Genomic DNA, 23,421 nt, shown 5'->3' on the forward strand with positions numbered 1-23,421 from the left:
CGACTATTATGACAAAAAACAAGGCCGCCATCTCGGATTCCAAAATAGTCATGATTTTCGAAATCCGCACTCCCTAAAACCTAAAAAATGACTTCCATGATGACTTTTATGACAAAATGTGTGGCCGCCACCTTTGATTTCAAAATGGTCATCATTTTCGAAATCCGCACTCCCTAAAACCTATTAAACGATATCTATGACGACTTTTATGACAAATTGCATGGCCTCCACCTTGGATTCGAAAATAGTCATCATTTTTGAAATCTGCACTCCCTAAAACCTATATAATGACATCCATGACGATTTTTATGACATTGTACATGGTCACCATCTTGGACTCCAAAATGGTAATCTTTGACTTTTATGACAAAATGTGTGGCCGCCATCTTGGATTCCAAAATAGTCATGATTTTCGAAATCCGCACTCCCTAAAACCTATAAAACGACATCCATGACGATTTTTATGACGTAGTACATGGTCACCATCTCGGACTCCATCCATGACGACTTTTATGACATATTTCATGGCCGCCATCTTGGATTCCAAAATAGTCATGATTTTCGAAATCCGCATTCCCTAAAACCTATAAAACGACATCAATAAAGACTTTTATGACAAATTGCATGGCCGCCATCTTGGACTTCGAAATGGTCATCATTTTCGAAATCCGCACTCCCTAAAACGTATAAAACGACATCCATGACGACTTTTATGACAAATTGCATGGCCGCCATCTTGGATTCCAAAATAGTCATGATTTTCGAAATCCGCACTGCCTAAAACCTATAAAACGACATCCATGAAGACTTTTATGACAAATTGCATGGCCGCCATCTTGGACTCCAAAATGGTCATCATTTTCGAAATCCGCACTCCCTAAAACGTATAAAACGACATCCATTACGACTTTTATGAAAAATTGCATGGCTGCCATCTTGGATTCCAAAATAGTCATGATTTTCGAAATCCGCACCCCCTAAAACCTATAAAACGACATCCATGAAGACTTTTATGACAAATTGCATGGCCGCCATCTTGGACTCCAAAATGGTCATCATTTTCGAAATCCGCACTCCCTAAAACGTATGAAACGACATCCATGACGACTTTTATGACAAATTGCATGGCCACCATCTTGGATTCCAAAATAGTCATGATTTTCGAAATCCGCACCCCCTAAAACCTATAAAACGACATCCATGAAGACTTTTATGACAAATTGCATGGCCGCCATCTTGGACTCCAAAATGGTCATCATTTTCGAAATCCGCACTCCCTAAAACGTATAAAACGACATCCATTACGACTTTTATGAAAAATTGCATGGCTGCCATCTTGGATTCCAAAATAGTCATGATTTTCGCAATCTGCACTCCCTAAAACCTATATAACGACATCCATGACGATTTTTATGACATAGTACATGGTCACCATCTTGGACTCCAAAATGGTCTTTTTCTAAATCTGCACTCCCATAAACCTAAAAACCGATTTACATGACGACTTTTATGACTTACTGCATGGCCGCCATCTTGGATTCCAAAATCGTCATCATTTTCGAAATCGGAAATCCCTAAAACCTAAAAATGATGATTTTTATGATAAAGTGTGTGGCCGCCATCTTACTAAAACCGGATACAAATAAGCATCTATATAGTAAGTCAACATTAACGAAAAGTACTTTTACGTCGGTAGTTACAATATAACTATCGAATCAATTACGTAATGCCCATCTCTGCCGCGGTGCCGCAGCGGTGGGGGAAAGGCGCGGGAGAGGGGTAAGGCTTACCCTAAACCGAAAGGTTACCGGTTAGTACACGCAAAACACAAACCGAATCAGCTCCTGTAAGCGGTAACCACTTGTTACGATTAGGTTAATCTGAATAATACGGGTTAATCATTATTGTTGGGTAACCGGTTGAACGGGTTACCCAAACGATTAGCTTATCATATGAAGGGGTTACCCATTCGAACGGGTAAGCAAAATGAACGGGTTTTCCGGTCCCTGTGTAATTGGCGCTATATAATTTTTTTTTTTAATTTCTGGTTATTATACTTCATTTATCATTAAAAACGCGCATGATATTACTAATAAATACAATATGTAGCTCAGCTGTTTTACTGGTAGCTGAGACACGCTAGGGTGCGGGAGCGTTCAGATATCAAACTAAAGTTGTATTTATCGGATCATAAGATATAAGCTTTTCCTCTGAGATTAACAATATTTTATTTACTAACTATATATTATTTTCTTACTACGTAATTTTTCTCTATAAAAAGCGACAGTAAATTTTTCTCTCATAAAGTTTTAATGTCTTGTTGATGTTTTGGACAGACTCGGAATAAATTAATCATGTTTCCTAACGACTGTACTCTAATGCTCATTTTTACCTTGATTTACTTTCGACTTGAATGTGCCCACTTTATTGTGATGATTTGATTTTTTAACCGTAAAAATACTCAGAACTTATCACATATTGTAATTTATTAAAATACAATGGCTGACGAAGAAATAAACGGAGATACAGATGATATTCAGCACGACAAAGACAAGACCCAAAAGAAGACTGCGAAACATGATAGTGGAGTTGCAGACCTAGAAAAAGTAACGGATTATGCCGAAGAAAAAGAAATTTCATCACAGGATATATCTGGCGTGAGTAGAAATCTATATTTTAATATGAAAAAATATTTTGAGGTTATGTGAGGACCAACCTAAAGTTTCCTAAAGATTTGGATGGTAGCGAATAAGATTCTTAATCGCGTTTTCTTGTGCTTTCTAGGCTCTATCTTTAATTGGCGACCGGAGAAACAAGGAGGCAGCGGAACGTCTTGAAAAAGAGAAAGAACTACAAAAAGTGTCAGTTAAAAAGGATGACATAGAATTAATTGTAAGTGTAAATTGTTTAGTATTTATTTTCTATAAGCAGGAGGTATGATAAGGTTCAAATCTCAAAAGAAATGTAGCAGGGCACTTGTCATGACTGGGATAAATTTATATTCAGATGCTATTCTGCATAGCATAGCAGTTCTCAGTCTATTTTCCAGTGAAGAGATTGTATGAATGTAATTATTTGTATTTTGCATATGGTAGTGTATTGTATGCCAAAATACTGTGTTTATATTTGATGACCGGTCTAGCCTTACTTACTGCTAGCCTTTCTCTGCAAACGTTTTGTCTGGTTGCCCTTGGCATAGGCCTCTTCCATATTCCTACATGTGTCTCTGTCTAGAGCCAGCTCTTCTCCACAAGGTTCCAACTACCTGCCTAAATTCGACTTCCCATCTCATTTTTTGTCCACCATCATTCCTTTTCCCATCCCTTGAGTACCATGTTGTGATGTCTTTTGACCATTTTTCTATTTTGTCCGTAAACAGTCTAGCCTAGTGGGTAGTGACCCTACCTATGAAGCCAACAGTCCTCGGTTCGAATCTAGGTAAAGGCATTTATTTGAGCACAGTATTTATTCCTGAGTCATGGGTGTTTTAATATAAGCTATGCAGGCCAACTGAAGTTTTCTATGTATTTATATATTATATTTATCACTGTCTGAGTACCCACAACACAAACATTCTTCAGCTGTGGAGCTGGGGCATAGTCAATTTGTGTAAGAATGTCCAATATTGATTTATTATTTATTTATAATAGTATAAACCAAAGGTTGAATCTTTAGTAACATCACCAAATCAATAAATAAGCAAATCCTTTACAGTTAAGTTACAGCAAATTCCATTTTGCAGGTAAAGGAAATGGAAATCTCCCGGACACTAGCAGAGAGAACATTACGAGAGCACAGAGGTGATGTGGTAGCGGCTTTAACAACACTTACAAACTAGTGCCACTATAGAAAAACTTCTGAAAACCAAAACAAGTCTTTTACCATGTTCGATAACTGTTATTGAATGAAAATAGACTTTTCTATCTTGCTATTTGATTTTTATTGTAATATAAATTGTTGACTGCAATGCAACAATACCATAGACAAATAAGTAAGCTGCTCACTCTATGCTTAAATAAAAAGCCATTTAGAATAAGTTTTAAGGAAGCTTTATAAATAATTATTTTTAATATCATTTACCAAACCTCCCTGTGTTTTACAACTTAAAGAAAACTGATGCATAGAGTGAGCACTCTAAGCTTACTTTTTCTCTATGGCGATACTAACAAAACAAACTACACTCTTATCCATTGTCTCTACTTTACTTTGATGCTATAAGGATTACAATTGGTTGATTAACTTTGTTGACAATAACATCTTGCAAATCAAGCATGCGAAAATATTTGTTATTACAATTGTTCCTCTATGGTTATTACCAATGGTTCACCCATTAGTCGTTATAAACTAATTTGTAGAGCTACTGGGAGTCATATACCTTTTTTTGGCCAACCAAAGTTTCAGTTTCGGCAATTTTCAGGACTAAAGACTGCCGAACCTTTCAGTAGAGTCAGACCGAAATTTCGGTTTCGGCATAAAAATTCTACTGAAATGCACTGCACAGCATACTCTTCTTCCTTAGCAAGTATGCACCCACTGTTGGGCTACGCCTCTCCAAATCTCCAAGCAGCGCGATTTGTCGCTTGATTTGCTTTTTCTTTTAATTATGCTACACAGCATAATAACAAAAGGTGGGACATATTAAAGGGAAAATGGAAAAATTCACCGCATCTGACTTGACTCGGAGCTTGCGACCTTTCGGCGGCGGCGTCCGATGATTTTTTGGCCGGCGGCGCCGGCGTGAAATCGGTGTGACCTTGATTTTCAGGTTTCTTAAGAAAAATCATTAATTTGTTATTCTGTCTTGAAAAATTGATCAATCCAGGTTGCTGGTACGTGGACTACATATATATTTAAATAGGCTATAAGTAAAATGGAGATTGTAAATGAATATAGGATAGGTGTAATAACTTGATTTCCCTAGTAACTGACTTTCATTAAGGGGTTTTCTGGTCCCCTGGGTTTCTGTACTGGCTTTTACCAGCCGTTGCCTCCTCGCCTATCATTTGAGTTTGTCAAATTAATAAACATTACCAAATAATATATGATGCACTACTTGCACTACTCACTATATTTGTTTAAAATTGATCAAAAATATTTGCTAGATCAGAACTAAAGTGATTCTGAATTGATTGTGTGCTTATTTTCTCCTTTTCATATGAAAGAAAATATTTATAGATAAACAAAAACAATGTTTATCGAGGCAAAGTCATTATTCGTATTTAAATTTAATACTTATATTAAAAAAATAAAGAGTACCGCTTTTTACTGAAACCTGTCTTGTCCAAATATATCGCTTTACCAGTTTTAGTTCTGTAGATTTTATAAGAACCAATTTATGTAATTTAATAAAATATCATGCCTATATCTTAACATAAAAAATACCATTTAAAATATACGTTGCACGGGTCTTATATATAATTTTTGTACAACAATATTCATGCACGCAGTTTGTCCAAGGATATTTTCACTGTAACCTGTACATCCACGGTATTGCATCTTACGGTATTACATTTAAATCATATAGGTAAGTACCTATCGAACTAACCACCGTAAGGAACCATCATGACACGATTTTAGCCTCTTTCAATTTCATATTTCTCCAACTTGTCGTAGTTTTCGAAAGTAAACGTCTCTAGCAAGATGATGCAAAATGCAAGTGATCAACACAAAAATAAATGCCCTCACAATTTGAATTGAACCCGGGACCGCCTGCTTCATAATATGTTCTTAATAATTGATAATCCATAAGAATAAATTTAATAATTAAATGTTTTAAACAATGTTTTAATTATAAACTGAAAAAAATGTCATATACTAAGAAAAAGTGACCAAGGTCTCCAGTAATAATATTAATAATAGTGTAATATTTTCTAAAAATAATTTAATTTGTTCTAATACTTCTAATAGTAATGTTATAATTTCCTTCATTTGGAGCAAATATTGGAGAAAAGTAGGACCATTTTACGGTAATCCATTGTATTCCATAAATGTGTTTTAAGCCCCTCTCGTGATGAGCTTAAGTGACATAAATGCTAAGTTCTTTTTAATTATTTGGAAGCTCAATGATGACCCGTTCTTGGCGATTTTATTCCCTATACAATTGTTTATAATTTATTATGATATGATGCTTTAAGCTGACTTTGATAATTTTGATTGAATTGTAGATTGTTACCAAGTGTTATTTTTTATATTAATGCGAAATAAAACAAACTGATAGGGATTGCAAACCGGATTGGTTTTCAATCCGGCCGGATCCGACCGGATTTTGGCCGTAGTCCGGCCGGACCGGATCCGGTTTGGTATAGGGATATAAAAGTTAATTAAATGACATATTTTTCTAGTTTTTTGCGTAATACGTATTCCTAAATCTATAATTTGAAGTTAATAAATAACTTCTTAACAATAAAATAGAACTTGGTAGTAAAAAGTGTCACAATGTCAATATCACTTTAAAAACAAAAATTTTAAATCGGTAATTTATTATATTTAACCATTCAAAAGTGCTCAAATTTTCGTTTACAATTATAAATTTGCTAAGTTTCCAAAGCCTGATGATGGGATGTGGGGTGGGAATTGGAGCTCCTTGAAAGGACAAGTTTTCGTAACTGTTCTTTGATTGAATTCTTTGTAGAATCTGTTCGGAAAGAGAAGAGTCGTGGAATGTATTGTGCCCCATACATTCCACGGCTCTTCTCTTTCCTCACAAACTCTAACGTTGATATCCATTCTAGCATAGAGAAATAAGAAGTACATAGATTGCTCACTCCATACATCAGTTTTGGTACCAAAACGCTTATTATTTTCGTAGTCGGCATCTAGCATCGAGTAGCGAAACTCTCAGTACTGCTACTCGACAATAGATATCGCGGCAAACAAAAAGTCTAATGCTCAACGATTTTCCGCTAATATTATAACCAGAGTAACCGGAACTCTATTTTCAAATCCTACGCTTACTATTATTTATTACTTTTAACGAAGATATTTTACTTTTAACCAATTATGATATTAAATGCGCCCTAATCTATATGCTTATCTTGCTCTAATTTATTTGTCCGAAAAAGTAGTAGACTGTATGACTTAAAAAAATTGTACTTTTTTTAATTTATGGAAAAGTATATTGGTCAAATTATAAGGAACAACACACGACACGACGATCTCATGCGAAAAATAATACAATGTAGGATTGAAAACCATAGCGGAAAAGGAAAGTTGCATAGATCAAATAAAGAATTGGCTAGACGTACTCGTAGAGTAGCATGTACCAGGAGATGAAGGAAATTGCATAAGATTGGATGAAATTGTAAAGACACAAGATTCTCTCTTAAATTTGAATAGAAAACTATATCGGAGAAAACTAAAGATTATCAATATTATCATATTCTATATTCTTCATTCACACATATTGATGAGCCCAACTGTAGTCGGTTAATCTCCTATCACAACATCATGACATGACATGAACCTTCTCTTTAGCATAAATTACAAATGCCTTCCATGGCATCTCCATCCTTTCATTTTTCCTTCTATTACAGTATTTATGTAATCGTCATATCGTGCCACCAACATGAAAGAAGAAGAAATCCTCTTCTGTTCCCAGTAATCGTCATAATATAGTTGGTCAAACCAATTTGTCAGTTAATAAGAACAAAAAAAAACTATACTCGTCCTTTTTTTTGGGTGCTAGTACTAGTGTAAAACAAAGATAGTATGATTCTCTCTGTCTATGTTGACATGAGATCGTCCTTTGACAAACTATAAATATATTTTTATCTTACTAAATTTAAACCTTTTCATTCGTTTTTTGTTCTGTTCAACTTCATACCTCGTATCCGTTGCCTTTTCCTCATCTGAAACGCACAGCGCGTGCTGTATTTAGGCGTTTTTTTATTATACCGGATCCGGTGATTTTTACCGGATCCGGTAGTGCCTGAAAAGTGCCGGATCCGGCCGGATTACCGGATCCGCCGGACCGGATTGCAATCCCTACAAACTGATTATCACTATATAACTATGAAATGTATAATTTTTAAGTAAAATTGTATATTGTGTCAATGAATGATACATATGACTTACTCATTACACAATATACAATTACCCTTATGCGTGTCACCAGTATCACACAAAAATCATAAAACACGCCATTAAAATCGTGGTGGCAACGTGGTATCTAAGACGAAAACAGCATGTTTATGTCAATAAGCTCTTTATTTATTGACATAAACCTGCTATTATATTCTTTGACTTCACTTTACTGATTAAACTGACAATCAAGAGAATTTTAAAGTAAAACAAAATGCTATCTATAAATAAAACCGTACAGTAAAATATCAAATGATAACATGTAGTCCAAAAACTAGATCTTGTTTTAAATTAATGGTAAATCGTTATCGCAGCTACCATCGCAACGACAAAAGTGATGCCAATTTATTTCACTGGAAAATAATAAGTGAAAAAGCATAAGCATCTTTAAATTATACCTTTGACACTATCTACTCACTACGTAACATGCAATAAGTCACAATGAGTATCAATAATTTCCACGCCGATTGTACGCTGGTCAAATTTATCGGCGGCAGCGGCGTGGAAAAATTGTCGGCGGCGCGGCGGCACGGCGCACACCTCTACTCCGGGCTGGTCACTACTACTAAGTTACGCAGGCCGACCGAAGTTTCGGTTTCGTCATCGTCATATAATTCTAGTTTCGGCCAAAAAAACTGCCGTACGTTTCAGCCTCGCCGAAACTATTTTAGTAGTTTCGGCGAGGTAGAGTCCGACCGATGTTTCGGTTTCGGTCGGATACTAATATTTTTGCGATATTTTTGGTGCAAGAAGTGACTGTAGGTGTATATAATGTGCACAATTAAGATTCATTTGCCAATATATTATTATTTCTAACGAAATACAGCTGATACTTAAATAAACCTATAAAAAAATTAAATATTTTGTGGTAAAGACTACTTACATTTTTGGTATAATTAAAGGTTTTACTACCTGATTGCGACGAATTGTGGAACAATTATTTAGCACCATTTAAGAATGATATACGAGTAATACGAGATACCTACGTACTTACAGTCTGAATCCAGAATTATAAGGATGTGCAATCATATAAACCTATTCATACAGAAATTTTGTTATTCTGCTCCCAAAACCCAAAAGTTAAGAACTTAAGAATAATATAAACGTATTCGTTCGTACAGACATTTTGTTATTCTGTTCCCAAAACCTAAAAGTTAAGAATATTGATTGAAGAAATATCGCCATTTTCAAAATACATAGTTCTACAGATTTTTCAATAAGATTTGTTAGCAGAAACAGGCACGACATCTCGCGCCTATTTTTTTTTATTTGCTGTTTTTCTTTATTATGGACGAATAGTCATGGGGAAGCAATAGTGATTTAGTCTGAAAATTAGTAGGTTTACCAATAATTTCCTTAGGTCTCGGCACAAAGTCTTAAATCTGTTGATCTTCGGATTTCTCCGTAGTCTGTAGCTCTCGCAATGTTACTGGTGACTCCATCAGTCCATCTCATCTCCACCAAAAATAGTGGAAAGATCCGTTTAATATGCGTTTAATTTGTGAAAATAGTGCCATCTAGTAAATAGTCTCAAGACTATTTCTTTCCAATGATAGCTGTATTGGTCAACTTAGTAAAACAGATGGCGCCACAATATACAAAGTGAAAAGCAGTCTTATTATATGGAGGGTGGAGGTAAGGAATGGAATCTCCATGTACCAGAAAGTGTCATCAAAAAACCTTAAATAGGTAGCACTACAATACCTATAATACTTGAAAAAAAAATCAAATCATAGACAGCGCATTTCACTCCGTCAATAACGCCTAGGTTCTTAGCTACTCTAGCGCTACTCTTAATATAAAAAGAGATTTCACTCCTTTTAATTCCACACTCCATAAGTCTTATGGCCTCTACAAACGTCGCGATAATCGCATGCGGATTTTCAATGATCGATTGTATTCGTTGCTCCTACTAAGCCAACAATTATCTATTCGCATGCCATTTGTTGCAAGGTCTAAAGAAGCCTTTATCATTAAACATTATAAGTATGTCTAGAATAGCGTATTATAGTTTACCCTAAAAATGTATGTGTATAGAAAAATTACAATTCTACTTTGTCTATTACTCGATGAAATTGGTCAGTTCTATTAAAATACTCTTTGGTCAGTTCTATCTAGTCTATGCTCATCATAAAGGTGTGCTTGCGCTATTGTCGTAGCTTTTGTTTTTATTTTATGAATTTTGTTAAAAAAAAATATTCTTTTATCAATTTTTTAGCTCTACGTGTTTAATTCACATTTGTGTTCATTTTAAATGTGTCAAGTGTCCGGAATCCATAACATAGTGAACAGAAGTCTAAATCGTAAGTAAAATTTGCATATTTTTGAATGTCAATCTAGCGATTTTGTTACGATTATCGTCCTTGGCGTATTATATTTCAAGCAGTTACACTTTTTATCGTTGTTGTAAGTTTGTGATGTGTGGGCTTAAGCAGTCAATGGGTATCTATCAAATATCATGGCACCAATGTGACTTGACAACTGTATCACTCGTCATCCAATTCGTCTCATTTTTGATCAGTGATCACCTTTAATTCACATGATTCTGGCTCTAAAATTATATGTTATATTTATTTTAGAGAGTTTAAATATTACGTATACTCCTTCCCTAAAATTCACAATCTTTCGTTGTTCTAGATAGTCTTAAAATAGTTATAGTGTTGTCTTATTATTAGCTATTCAGAACACACTTTATTCAGTTATAACAACAGCGCTCATGCAATATTCGTAGGTAGCTGAATATAATATTTTAATGGGACTTCAACACTCACACAATAAATAAATAAATATTATAGGGACATTCTAATAATAGAGAAATTGACTAAGCCCTATGGTAAACTCAAGAAGGCTTGTGTTGTAAGTACTCAGACAATGGTATATATTATATATAAATACTTAAATATATAGAAAACATCCATGACTCAGATGACATGAAATACCATTTCTTAATACACATTGTATAAACTCATGGAACAGGATAAATTGTTACTTGTCAAGGCTATTGTTATTAACTTAATCCTGAGCTTATTATTTTGTGTTAATTCCGGTAACATCCTCACCTAACAAAATTAACTTTGCACAATATTTTCTCCAACACTACAAAATCTGTGGCTTCTGCCTCTTACCTAGATATTTTTGTTGTATATGAAACAAAAAGAATCTCAACTGGATGGAAAATCTCATCTTGACTCAATGGATCAAAATGAATGTTTGTTTGAACAAATTAAATTATATTATTAATTATCTCTGCTTGGCCTTAAGGTTGACTGGTAGAGGCTTTATGGCATTTAGTCTGCCTTTTGTACTGTAAGGTTTTCTTTTGTGCAATAAAGGTTAAATAAATAAATATTGTGATGAATCATATTTATAATTACTTTGTTTTAATTAAGTTATTTTCCCATGCCAAGCATTGTCATCACAATAATACAAATTGGATTATAAACAATATTTAGTGTAAACTCCATATTATGTCACTTGATATAACGATTCACTCCTTATAATGTCTACATTTGTTGGCTATACATAGTTGACTTAATGTCCTATGGCCCCTAGATGGGGTAGAGAGTGTCCACAGTGCGCCACCACCTGGATCGGTCTTGAGCTTTGTGCTTGATTTTGCTCCAAATCTTCCCAATAGCCTTCGCCGCTGCAATAATAGTCTGTCGCCAATTCTGCTTTAGCTGGACCAGTAGGGCCAAGATGGTTGGCTCTTTATCATTTGTTACCATGCCTGTCACATTCTAATAAGTATGTAAGTGCGAAAGTGACAGGCATAGTGACAAGTGATAAAAATGGAACCATGTTGGTACTGCTGTTTTCTCTTACATAGTTTCATTACTTTAATATTAATTTCTCTCAATATAAGGAAAACTATAGTGTCAAAAGATGCCCAGTCCCTTGAGTGTCGCTGTTCACATTGTATATTTTATTGAAATTAAAGCAAAAATGGCAAAATTCACCATTTTGAACAACTGAGGCACTGACCTCAGTTGTTGTTGTCCTAAAGCACCCCAGAGGTGCAAAGGGCCTTCACAAGCTCGCGCTGCGCCTTCCTATCTTCAGCTCTCCTTCTGGCCTTGGTTCAGCTCAACCTCATTTAGTTAAGAGCAATTGGAGGTGTTCCAAACTGTCGCAAGTTCAAGTCTTGGAATGGATTTCATCACTGGAATTTCCGCATGTATAGTACTGGCAAATTTTGTTATGGATACAGATTAGACAGATTTGTTTTTATTAAAATCGAATCTGAAATCACCGCATTTATTCCTGATAAACTATAACATACGTTAAGTAGCCATCTTATTAATTACGTCACTCGTTTAGAGGGAGGGAGGAGGTCAAGAAAATGTGACATGTTGTGACAAGGGGGGAGGGGCAGTCACAAACTTTGTGATTTCACTTAAATTTCATCAGTAACGGAATATATATGTATTTATTCACTGTACAGTTAAATAATGAGTTTTTGGAACGAAAATCGTTTTTTTTCGTGTAATTTTCTTTACAATCGGTTTGGTGTTATAAACTACTAATATTTCCTTTATTAAAAATGCTTTTTTATTAAATTAATAATACCTAATTAGTAATTAGTATTGCCGATTACGTTGAAAACAAAATTGACGAAAAAATGTGATGTCCCACCAGGAGGGAGGGGTTTGCAAGTGTGAAAAGTAGGGGAGGGATCAAAATATGTAGAAGTTCCTGTGTCGTAATTAATGGATAACCCCCAAGTAAAAAACAACAATGAATGTAAACCAAGTCGCAGGCAGACATTAGTAATCTTTTTTTTTCCTCACATTATTTCAAAATAATCCTAGACCCGATAAGTCTACACTTAACAGTGCATACATGTGCGGTAGGTTCAGAGTTTCAGAGAGCGGTGTTTTTGAAAAAATGCACCGCTTTTTTAGATAGAGAGAAAATATGGGTACTTAACAAAAATGTAACTTGATGATTTTTTATATATAGGGATAGAAAAAATAAAATGACGAACATAGGTCTAAAACGCGCTTTAAAAATATGTAGCAATTTATTCACAAAACCTAAAAATATGAAAATTGCTTCTAAAAATCAGAAATCATGTTTGAGGTAACTTATCGACCACTTTTTTTAAACGTTCACCAAATTAAAATTCAAAAACGCTTACGCTCATTGAGAGTGAGAGAAGAACGCGAACCTACGGGGCCTTAATAAAACTTGCAAACCTTGCTCTCATTTTCTTTAGTCTCAATGGTCTCACACAGATGGCGCCAACAGTTTCTTAATAACCAAATGCCATCATGCCTGTATAAGGTCATTTTACAAAAGTGTACAGTCAGTTTCAAATAGATAGTGACAGCCAAAGTAGCCAAATATATTGTACAATAGAAATGGGTTTTTAGCTCCTGCATTAATTAAAATCTTTCGTAAAGATTTATAATAAAGAAAAACTTGAAATTTAAACCAAAATTGATTTTTACCAAAAAATACAAATTGCTTATAGTACACGCTATTATTGCTATCGTCTATCAATTCTCTGAGACGTTTCTTATGAGCCCGAATCAGATACTTCTATGTTGTTGTGTTTGTTCGTCGACGTCAGTTCTGTTAAAACAGCTCATATTGCATTATCACCAAAATTACCGAAACATACTTTGACGACCGGTTTGGCCTAGTGGGTAGTGACCCTGCCTACGAAGCTGATGGTCCCGGGTTCAAATCCTGGTAAGGGCACGTATTTGTGTGATGAGCATGGATATTTGTTCCTGAGTCATGGATGTTTTCTATGTATTTAAGTATTTCTATTTCTATGTATTATAGTAAGTACCCTCAACACAAGCCTTATTGAGCTTACTGTGGGACTTAGTCAATTTGTCTAAAGGGGCCGAAAAGCTTAAAATACAAAAGTACAGGGGTCTCGGCCCCGAATACATTTTTATGCCATTTGGGGTCGAGACGCTTGGCCCGTGGGGTCCTAATGCTCTACAACTTTTTAAAGAACTATCAAAAAGGCTGGTCGACTTCACAGGTGACCGAAGAGCTGGCAGCTTTCTCGCACAACGTATTAGCATCGCTATACAGCGGGGAAATGCTGCCAGCATCCTCGGCACCATGCCAAAGGGGCCAAATTTTTTAGACATATTTTAATTTTATTTAGTATTAGTTTTTAGTTTTAATTTAGTTTTATTTAATAGATAAGTTAGTTTATTTTTATTGTGCCCGACATTTAATTATTTTTTAATAAATCTAATAGATAATTTGTGTAATAATGTCCTATAATATATAATATATATTTATACAGCTATGTAAAATAAGCACCTAAATCAGAATCAGGTAATGGTTAATGTTTAGGTATAGATACCTAACTTATAAATACGAGTAATGAGTCAATAGATAGGTAGGTAATATAGATACATTGGCTTTCCATCAGATAAGAGAAGGGTATAGCATAAGGACCCCATAGGCATGGAACGCTACATACGTAATTATGGTAAGATAATTATATGCACGCGGTGTGAGTAAATATTACTTAATGTGCACCAAACAGTTAAAAATACACAGAAAACGAAATACAGTTAAAAGCTACGTAAATACAGGCGGTCTTATCGCTTAGAAGCGATCTCTTCCGGACAACCTTTGGGTAGCAGGAAACTAAGAACTTACAGCATTGAACGGGTAGTGCCGATAGTACATATAATTAAACCAACCGAAGACGCAATCAATTGTGTACATCACTGTTGCGGCCGTTATGATAAATTTGGCATGTATATTAAAATAAATCCCTGCCAACTTCGCGCGAAACGACGACCTTCTGGATGTTCTTTCAAGGTCACCGGGAAGTGGAAAAATGCTGCGGAAGGCCAAACAAATATTGTAGGATTACACAAGACTCCGTGTTGTCAATAACATTTACCTAACGAGTTTGGTTTTGGGATCGGATGTTATGTTATTTTACAAGGTCTGTTAAGAATACTCGCGATTTCAATATATATCTAGCAGAGTTTCTCAGATAGAAAATTATTGATGAACTTATTTTGTAAATTGGCAGGTACTTATTACTCCAATGTTTTCCAAATCTATGATTAATTAAATAAATAACAAAAACACGCTCAGTCAATATTAAGTCCAAAACTGTAATTCAATGAAATTAAGGTTGTTACTTCAATTACAAATTGTTCCTACCTGTGTTCGCATAGTTCCTAAGAAGGTAGTAAGTCCCTGACTACTTAGAATAAAACCCTTCGGCCGCGTACGCAACCAGAGCTTCGTAACCAGATGCGATCGAAAACTATTTCTGCCTTGTACGAAACCGGTTGCGATCAAAAACTAATTCCGTCTTACTTGTTATCAGTTACGATCGAACACTTTTCTTTGTTGTACGAAACCTTTCGACCGTTGATAAAGTCAGCTAAGATTATATTTATACACCTTGTTATACAGTATAAGTACTGTACACGTTATATATCTAGTCAAAAATCAGAACACAAAAATTGTACCAGTTGATAATATTCAAATACTTTATTGGCAAATACAATGTAACCTTGTTCCTTAAAAGACACTGGCTTAAGAGACATGGAGCACTGACATTCAGGATAAGAAATTATCATGAGTATCATGACAAAATATTTGCAAAAAAAACCTATAACTAGATGGCCCAGACATTGGTTTCGTATAAGAACGAGAAGTGTTCGATCGTAACTGGTTACGGGTAAGACGAAATTAGTTTTTGATCGCAACCGGTTTCGTACAAGGCAGAAATAGTTTTCGATCGCATCTGGTTACGAAGCTCTGGTTGCGTACGCGGCCGAAGGGAATTATTAAAATACCTAGTAGTGAAGCTAAACCCGGATTAGAGTTGTTGTATTGTTAATAGTGCATATGAAACGAATGGTTTTTCAAAATATTTATACTACTTGCTATAAAACAAAATATGGATACAAATAGTCTACTAATCATTTATTGTAGAGAAGGAAGTGAAAACAGAACAATGAAAATGAAGGGATAGCACTGACAGCAGTAAACGATTAAGAGGAAAGGGGACAACCGCTTCTCCATACAAACGTAGGTAGTCCTCATTTTCCTCTCTGGATATCAACATTATAGAAATAATTTTTACATAATTTAATCTATATTGACTTAAGCGAACCCTTCGTGTGACTTCTTTCGATTTTTTGATTATTATAAGATTTAGGAGCGAAATCCTAATTCCATACAACATTTTTTTTTTAAATTGACTCTTATAATTATTTAAAAATAAAAAAAAAAATCAAACGAACTAGACAACCTTACAATCTGAACTGGAAAACATAAAAAAAACCCGGACACTGTGGTATTTTTTCGGTGGGTAACAGTACTAACAGTAAAAATTTCTCACGGAATTAAAATACACAAGGTGAATGAATTTTGAAATGTTTTGCATAAAAATGTGTCTTCGAAGGAATATTACTAGTCAGTCCCCTAAGACTATGTGTATGTGACAAGAGGCTTGAACTGAACCGGAGTAGGTCAGTTATTGTTCGCCTTATATTTTTTATGAATGCGTAATCCCTAGCCCTAGAGATATTAATTTAAATAATTTTGTTACTTTCTCTCATTTAATGGCTTTTCATTGAAAAACTTCTATTACAAAGGATCATTGTAATTTAAAGCTCGTTCGTCGTTAAAATGAAGTACCTACCTGCTTACAATTATTGCCGTAACAATGACAGTCCTTTTACCTAACTGTTCAAAAGTCTGTAGATAAATTTAAAAGCCTACGATGTGGCCTCGATACAGTTAAGTCAATCATCGGATCGATTGTGGGGTCCGTGTAGCATGGAGGTCGATCCGACCTTGGAGGGTTTGAAGGATACTCCTGGGGGCCCTCGGAACCTTGAATAATTTTGCCTCAAGGACATAGGGCTCATGATAAATGGAGATCCTCAGTTTCTAGGCCGCGTCGTCTTCCATTAGAGTTGTCCTGAATACGCAATTTTCGGGGCATAAGTAATTCATAAAGTTATTTTCGTTACTGTGCGACAGCTTTCTTGTTAAATATCCGCTTTTTTTTAGGCCGAGAAAAAGCCATCTGCGGTCTGTGGTCGCTGTTTAAGCGCTTTTAAAACTTTATTGACCGAACTTGTTAACATCATTATGCCGCGTCTTTATCTATCAAAAATATCCCACGCATAAGTTGGATAAGTAGGAACTTGGTGCTTTCCATTTAACTCAGAAAGTTAAATATTTATTTTCGTTCATTATCACATTAATATTAGGCACCTAATTAATGTGTCCAACTGTCCATACTATTTATGGAATGTATAATTAGGGTATTCGGCACGACACAAACAATTACGAATTATGGATGTGATATCACAATCCTAAGACTCCTAGGATTAATTTTCTACGGAGTGACAGTTGATCGTTTTTTTACAATGGCTGTATCCTATATATTTATACCAATGTTTTTGCAAACAGCAATACTGGACCGGCGTAGCCGTTAACCTCGTATATTTAAATGAATTTCAAATCATCCCCCATACCTATCTATTATTCTCAACTATTTTTAAATTACAAACAAGCAACAAGACCCTTGTGTTGCAACTTAGTACGACCGATAATTGAACAGGTATATGGCTAATTTACAAAATACGCCCTTATGATTATTCAAAACTAAGTTAAGGCTCATTAAGGAGGGTCTTGTTTGGAGTTGGGAGTCCAAATTTTGGACTTGTGTAATACTGTAGCTTGAGTGAGGTATCGGTTTTTAGCGAATATTCTGTTAACCACAAAAAAAGTTGCTCGTTTTTGAATAACATGAGGAAATGTAAGAAATATTCTTTTTAGACGATCTTATTTTAAGTAGTTGTGGAAACTTTTCTGGGGGCCTTAACCGAGATGACATACGACGACAAACCCCCAACGAAAAGTATGTATGTATCGGGACGACAGATACTACGAAAAGTCACGTGACAGTGAAAGTTTCGATTGGCGTTTTCTATCAACGATTTTTATCTTGGCTGAGCCTCCTATATCGTTTTGAAATGTCGTTTACGCCCTAGTCATTAAGCTCCCGAATGACACCTCTTTTACACCTGTGTGACCGATAATTCGACAGTTAAATATTAATTTACCCATAAAACCTTTAAAGAGATACAATTTGAAAATGGTTGAGAACAACAATTGGTATGGGGGTGATTTTTCGACAAGATTTATCGTACTTTATATGTTAACGGCTCCGCCATAGCTGCTCCAAACACATTGTAAAATACAGTAGTGGAAAATAATCTATCATATTTGTGTTTTTTTAGGGATCCGTACCCAAAGGGTCAAACGGGACCCTATTACTGAGACTTCGCTGTCCGTCCGTCCGTCCGTCCGTCTGTCACTAGGCTGTATCTCATGAACCGTAATAGCTAGACAGTTATCACAGATGATGTATTTTTGTTCCCGCCATAACAACAAATACTAAAAACAGAATAAAATAAATATGTAAAGGGGGCTCCCATACAAAAAAAATATATTTTTTGCCGTTTTTATAAATAATGGTACGGAACCCTTCGTGCGCGAGTCCGACTCGCACTTGCCCGGTTTTTAAGTATTTTTTTATGAGAACGACTAAGGCTGCCTAAACGATTATCATGTGAAAGTCCTTTAGATGGAGAGTAAAATCATATACTACATTTGTATGACACCATATAAGAAACTCGTTTTGTACGAGTTTATTAAAAAGTGCATAAAATAACTAATACTCGAAATATAGGTAAAAGTGGTTTATTAATAAATAAAACAACAAAAGTTACAGATTCTGCACTGAAAATCAAAATATTTGATTAGTACTTGGTACTGAAACCCTTTGCATCAAGAACAGCTTGGCATCTTCGGGACAGTGATGCAATCAACTTCGCGAGGAAAGAACTAGGAATAAATGAATATTATAGGACATTATTACACAATACATGCGTTCCCACTCTTCCTTTAATTGTTCAAATCTTTCGTTGACATTTCTTGCACTCACACGACGACCTAGCTCCTTCCATAAGTTTTCTATAGGATTCAAGTCCGGACTTTGGCTGGGCCATTCCAAAACCCTCACTCTGCGTTTTTTGAACCATTGTGTAACAAGATTAGACGAATGTTTCGGGTCATTATGTTGCTGAAACATAAACGCTCTGCCGAAATTTTGGCGTGCCCAGGAAAGAAACACATCTTGTAATATTCCTTCATAAACTTCCTTCGTCATAATGCCGTTTATTCGATGTAAAGGACCAACTCCACTTGCACTGAAACAGCCCCACACCATAAGGGAGCCGCCGCCGTGTTTGACTGTAGGGAGCTGATACTTGGGGTCATAGCGAGCATTGTCGGGACGTCGTACATAGGTAATTCCATCTGTTCCGAACAGTATAGGTCTTTAAAAATGATATTGAGGTTTTTAATATCATTTTTTTCTAAACTGAATAGTTTGCGCGAGAGACACTTCCAAAGTGAAAAAATGTGTCCCCCCCCCCCTGTAACTTCTAAAATAACAGAATGAAAAATCAAAAAAAAATATATGATATACATTACCATGCAAACTTCCACCGAAAATTGGTTTGAACCAGATCTAGTAAGTAGTTTTTTTTAATACGTCATAAATGGTACGGAACCCTTCATGGGCGAGTCCGACTCGCACTTGGCCGCTTTTTATCGACTTAAATACTACTAGTGACGGACGCTAAATTCAAATTGAATTTCCAAATATGTACCGGCCTGTTAGCGTATAATTGGTTGAGAATAAATCAATATAACCTTTTTTGATTAGATATCAACAAATTCAGTTCTTGGTTTCATCTAATTTGAAATATTTTACAGAAAAATCACAATATGATAGATTTTTTCCGCTACTGTATTATGCATGCACGCTCCATGTAAACGCACCCCGAAATTATTTTCCAACGACTTGCATTTTAACCCCCGACGCAAAAAGCCCGTCTTTTATATGTTTGTCTGTCCATCTGCAGCATCGTAGCTCTCCAACGGAGAGGCCGATTTCGTTGTGATTTTTTTTTTACGTAAGAGAGTTTTTTGCAGTTGTTCTTAGCTATGTTTCATAGAAATGAATGAGGCAGTTTGAAGAGTATCAGGTCGTTTCCAAAATGTTTTTTTATTTTATTTTATTGGTATTCAGGATAACAACAGCCGTACATATAACTAAACATATAAATGCTTACATAAAAGAAGGCCAATGACAGTCATCCATTAAATTGCAATGTGTAACAAAGTAAAATAACAAAAAATTAAAAACAACGAAAATGTGCAATAGATTCAGATACTCCGTATGATGTAAGACATTTTTGGCATAAAATGGATTTTGTTGGCATATCGAAGGGGTTTTTTTAAATTTTCAATTTAATAGTTTGTCTTCTATTTATGTATTAACACTTTCAAGAAGCCGTTATCGATTTTAGTCGCAAAAATGTCAAATTGATAGATTTAGTCGGTGAAATCAACTATTAGAAATAACAAGTACTGTAGGGCTAAGATGGTCGGGTCTTTATCATTTGTCACTATGCCTGTCACGTTCTAACAAGTATGTAACTGTGAAAATGACGGGCATACTGACAAGTGATAAAAATGGAACCATGCTGCGACCGCAGGCCTATTAGCACGTCTTGTTATCTTTCATTTTAATAAATCAATTTTTTGAAAACAGAATTTCGTCCATCAGATTTTTTTTCTGATGGACGTTTAGGTAAACGCGCGTAAAGCACTGATTTTGTCGGTTTTACATGTAAATTTAGTTAAATTTGGACTGCTAAAAATGGTAATTTTGCATCACACATATCCTGTATGTACTTCAACTTTAATAAACTACATTTTTAAAATTATAAATTTGAAGTAGTGTTAATGAAAGTTAGATGAAATCAATTTTGTCCAGATATTACTTTAAAACAAGTGACAATTTCTCTGAAAATCGACTTAATTTCAACGTAATATTGATACTTAAACAATCTACAACTTATGCTGAAACTGTTCTTATACATCATTTTGTATAATTTACCACTATAATTATTTGATGAATTTTTAAAAACTGTCCCTTCTTGTCACATATGTATTAACGGGGACGCACGCTTGCGACTTCATCATTAAAAGGCAAGACGAGAAGACGTGCTAATAGAAACCAATACTTGTTATTTCGATATTACGTAACAAAGGGTGTACAATTTCAACGACTAAATCAATCAATTTTACATTTTTGCTCTAAAATCGTTACCGGGCTCTTAAATATCAAACAATAATTATAATGTTTAGCGCTATACACAAAAAATACTTGTATGGACGGCGGTGACGGCACGGTCATTCATAAGTCCAATGTAAGTACTTGACGCGCCCGCTTTTAAATACGGCGTTTTAAAACAAATTCGTCACATCATTAGCATCGACATGTGAAATTCAATTAAAAGTTACGGTTTATATTGGGCAACGTAGTGAGTTTGTAATGTACGGACGGGTCAGTATCCCGCGCCGGCCGAGGCCGTCGACCTCGGATTGCACTGGCCTGGACGCCTTGCATTGTCGCGCACCCGGTGCATGCTCCCCAATTCATCTCTTTTCATACTTATTTCCATAATAATTTAAAAAATCCATCGTGCGGTAAGGCTGAAAGTGTCTTGTTGTGCTGAATTTTTTTTCTAAAGAAACAAGTTGTTGGAAGAAGGGTTTATTTATGAGTTCATAGATATAGCTCATCGAAACAGATACACATTTTAACGAAACAAACGTTTTCTAGACAGCTGAGTAGAAAAAACTAGGAACTAATGGTAAAATGATAGCCAATTAACCATACCCCGGAGTTATACGTACACTAGTCAAAACATGACAAAAACTGTAAAAGCAGAAACTATTTTATTTTCACAGGTAAATTTTACCCTCGTATATGCTTTTATTCACTCATTCTATCCATTCATAGGCATGTTTGTTGAATCGATCTGACTCTAATAAAAAAGAAGAGCCGTCAATACTGTCGCGTTAACAGTTTAATATAGGTACCATAAGCCCTGACCGTTAATTAAAATGTCCACTTTTTAGAAGCCCGCCTTTATGCAACTAGGTTGAAGTTAAATGAGAGCTTACCTACTTTCATTAAATGCTGATGTTTATACAACTATGTTGTACTGTCGACCTTTTACTAGCTTTTATTTATGCTACCTTCATTACTTTTATGTATGTGCCCTTCCAAGTTGATTCTCAATATCACATCGACTGATCCACTTAGCTTGATATTTTACATGTTAAGGAAAGTATGTCGACTTATATCACTATCTTTTTAAATGAGGACAAATCGTGACAAATTAAGATTATTCTAACTCAACTAAACGTGAAAAACGTCGTTGTACGTGAAAAAGTGTGAAATATGCGATTGATTTTTATATGTATCGGACTATCGAATGAAGTATCTTTAGGTATGTACTTTAAAAGAATACCTAGTTAGCCTAATTCGGTAGCGCCAATTATATTTTCTATTCATTGAATATGTAAAGATGACAAAGCGACTGTCTAATCTAATATACAATTTGAAAACACGCAATTTTTAAATTTAATTGCGCTTTCACAGTAATCATTAAGCTGCAATTAGCATTCTAGAAAGAGGCAGTTAATTTGCCTATTACGACAACGGTTGGTACAGTGAAGAAAACTAGCGATATAAATTTAGCCACTATATAGTCATTAAAGCCGAGCAAAGCATACATCTTTAGCAGAAATTGGACACTTGAAGTCTTGGAAAATTTATTGAATGTTCGTTAACAATGGAATGTTCTAACAAGTACCTATAAGCAATTGAACTCTGTTCAAACTTGCAAGGTATTTTATTGATTACAAACTTTTTATTTACTTTTTATTCGTAACCGTAGCGTAACAAAACAACTGTAAAGTAAATCAGTTGAATAACACATACCAAAATTAAAATAAACCTTCAAGAAAAGAGCGTACCTACTCCCATCTTAAATGCCGGCAACACACTTACAACCCCTCTGGTGTTGTGGGTGTCCATGGGCGGCGGTAATCGCTTACCATCAGGTAATCCGCAGACGTTTGCCTCCTATATCATAAAGAATAATAATAATACACAAGATATTTTAAATATGAGCTCGGAGGTCACATTAATCATAGGTACAAGCTCTTCTCTTCAATGTAGGATCACGTCAAATATCTTTCGCCTTTCCACAAATTAATAATAAAGTAACGATAACAATAACATATCATTGACGTCGACTATACAAAACATATTTCATTTCATATCTAGCTCTGTTTAGCGTCTTAAACCAATCCTGGTATTTAGAAGTTTTGTTACACAATTGTCCTGTTGTTTTGTTTAATAATTCAGCGCTAAAAAGGGAGGGGTACTAG

At 35.1% G+C, this 23,421-nt stretch overlaps 2 protein-coding genes across 3 annotated transcripts in view; both read left to right on the forward strand.

The window, feature by feature from the left end:
- The first annotated feature begins 2,372 nt into the window (after positions 1–2,372).
- On the forward strand, positions 2,373–3,929 carry LOC133520634 (huntingtin-interacting protein K). The gene is made up of 3 exons (XM_061855169.1): positions 2,373–2,657; positions 2,785–2,892; positions 3,743–3,929. Exons 1-3 carry the CDS (start codon positions 2,499–2,501, stop codon positions 3,836–3,838), a joined length of 363 nt encoding a protein of 120 aa, XP_061711153.1. The 5' UTR covers positions 2,373–2,498; the 3' UTR covers positions 3,839–3,929.
- Positions 3,930–10,192: 6,263 nt separating this feature from the next.
- LOC133520635 (protein roadkill) overlaps positions 10,193–23,421 on the forward strand; it is a 69,094-nt gene continuing 55,865 nt past the window's right edge. For both annotated transcript variants that reach the window (XM_061855174.1, XM_061855172.1), the window contains exon 1: positions 10,193–10,382. The gene's annotated coding sequence lies outside the window, so the exon portion shown is untranslated. The remainder of the gene's footprint in view (positions 10,383–23,421) is intronic.

The sequence above is a fragment of the Cydia pomonella genome, chromosome 8 (genome assembly GCF_033807575.1).
Source record: "Cydia pomonella isolate Wapato2018A chromosome 8, ilCydPomo1, whole genome shotgun sequence".
NCBI lineage: Eukaryota > Metazoa > Arthropoda > Insecta > Lepidoptera > Tortricidae > Cydia > Cydia pomonella.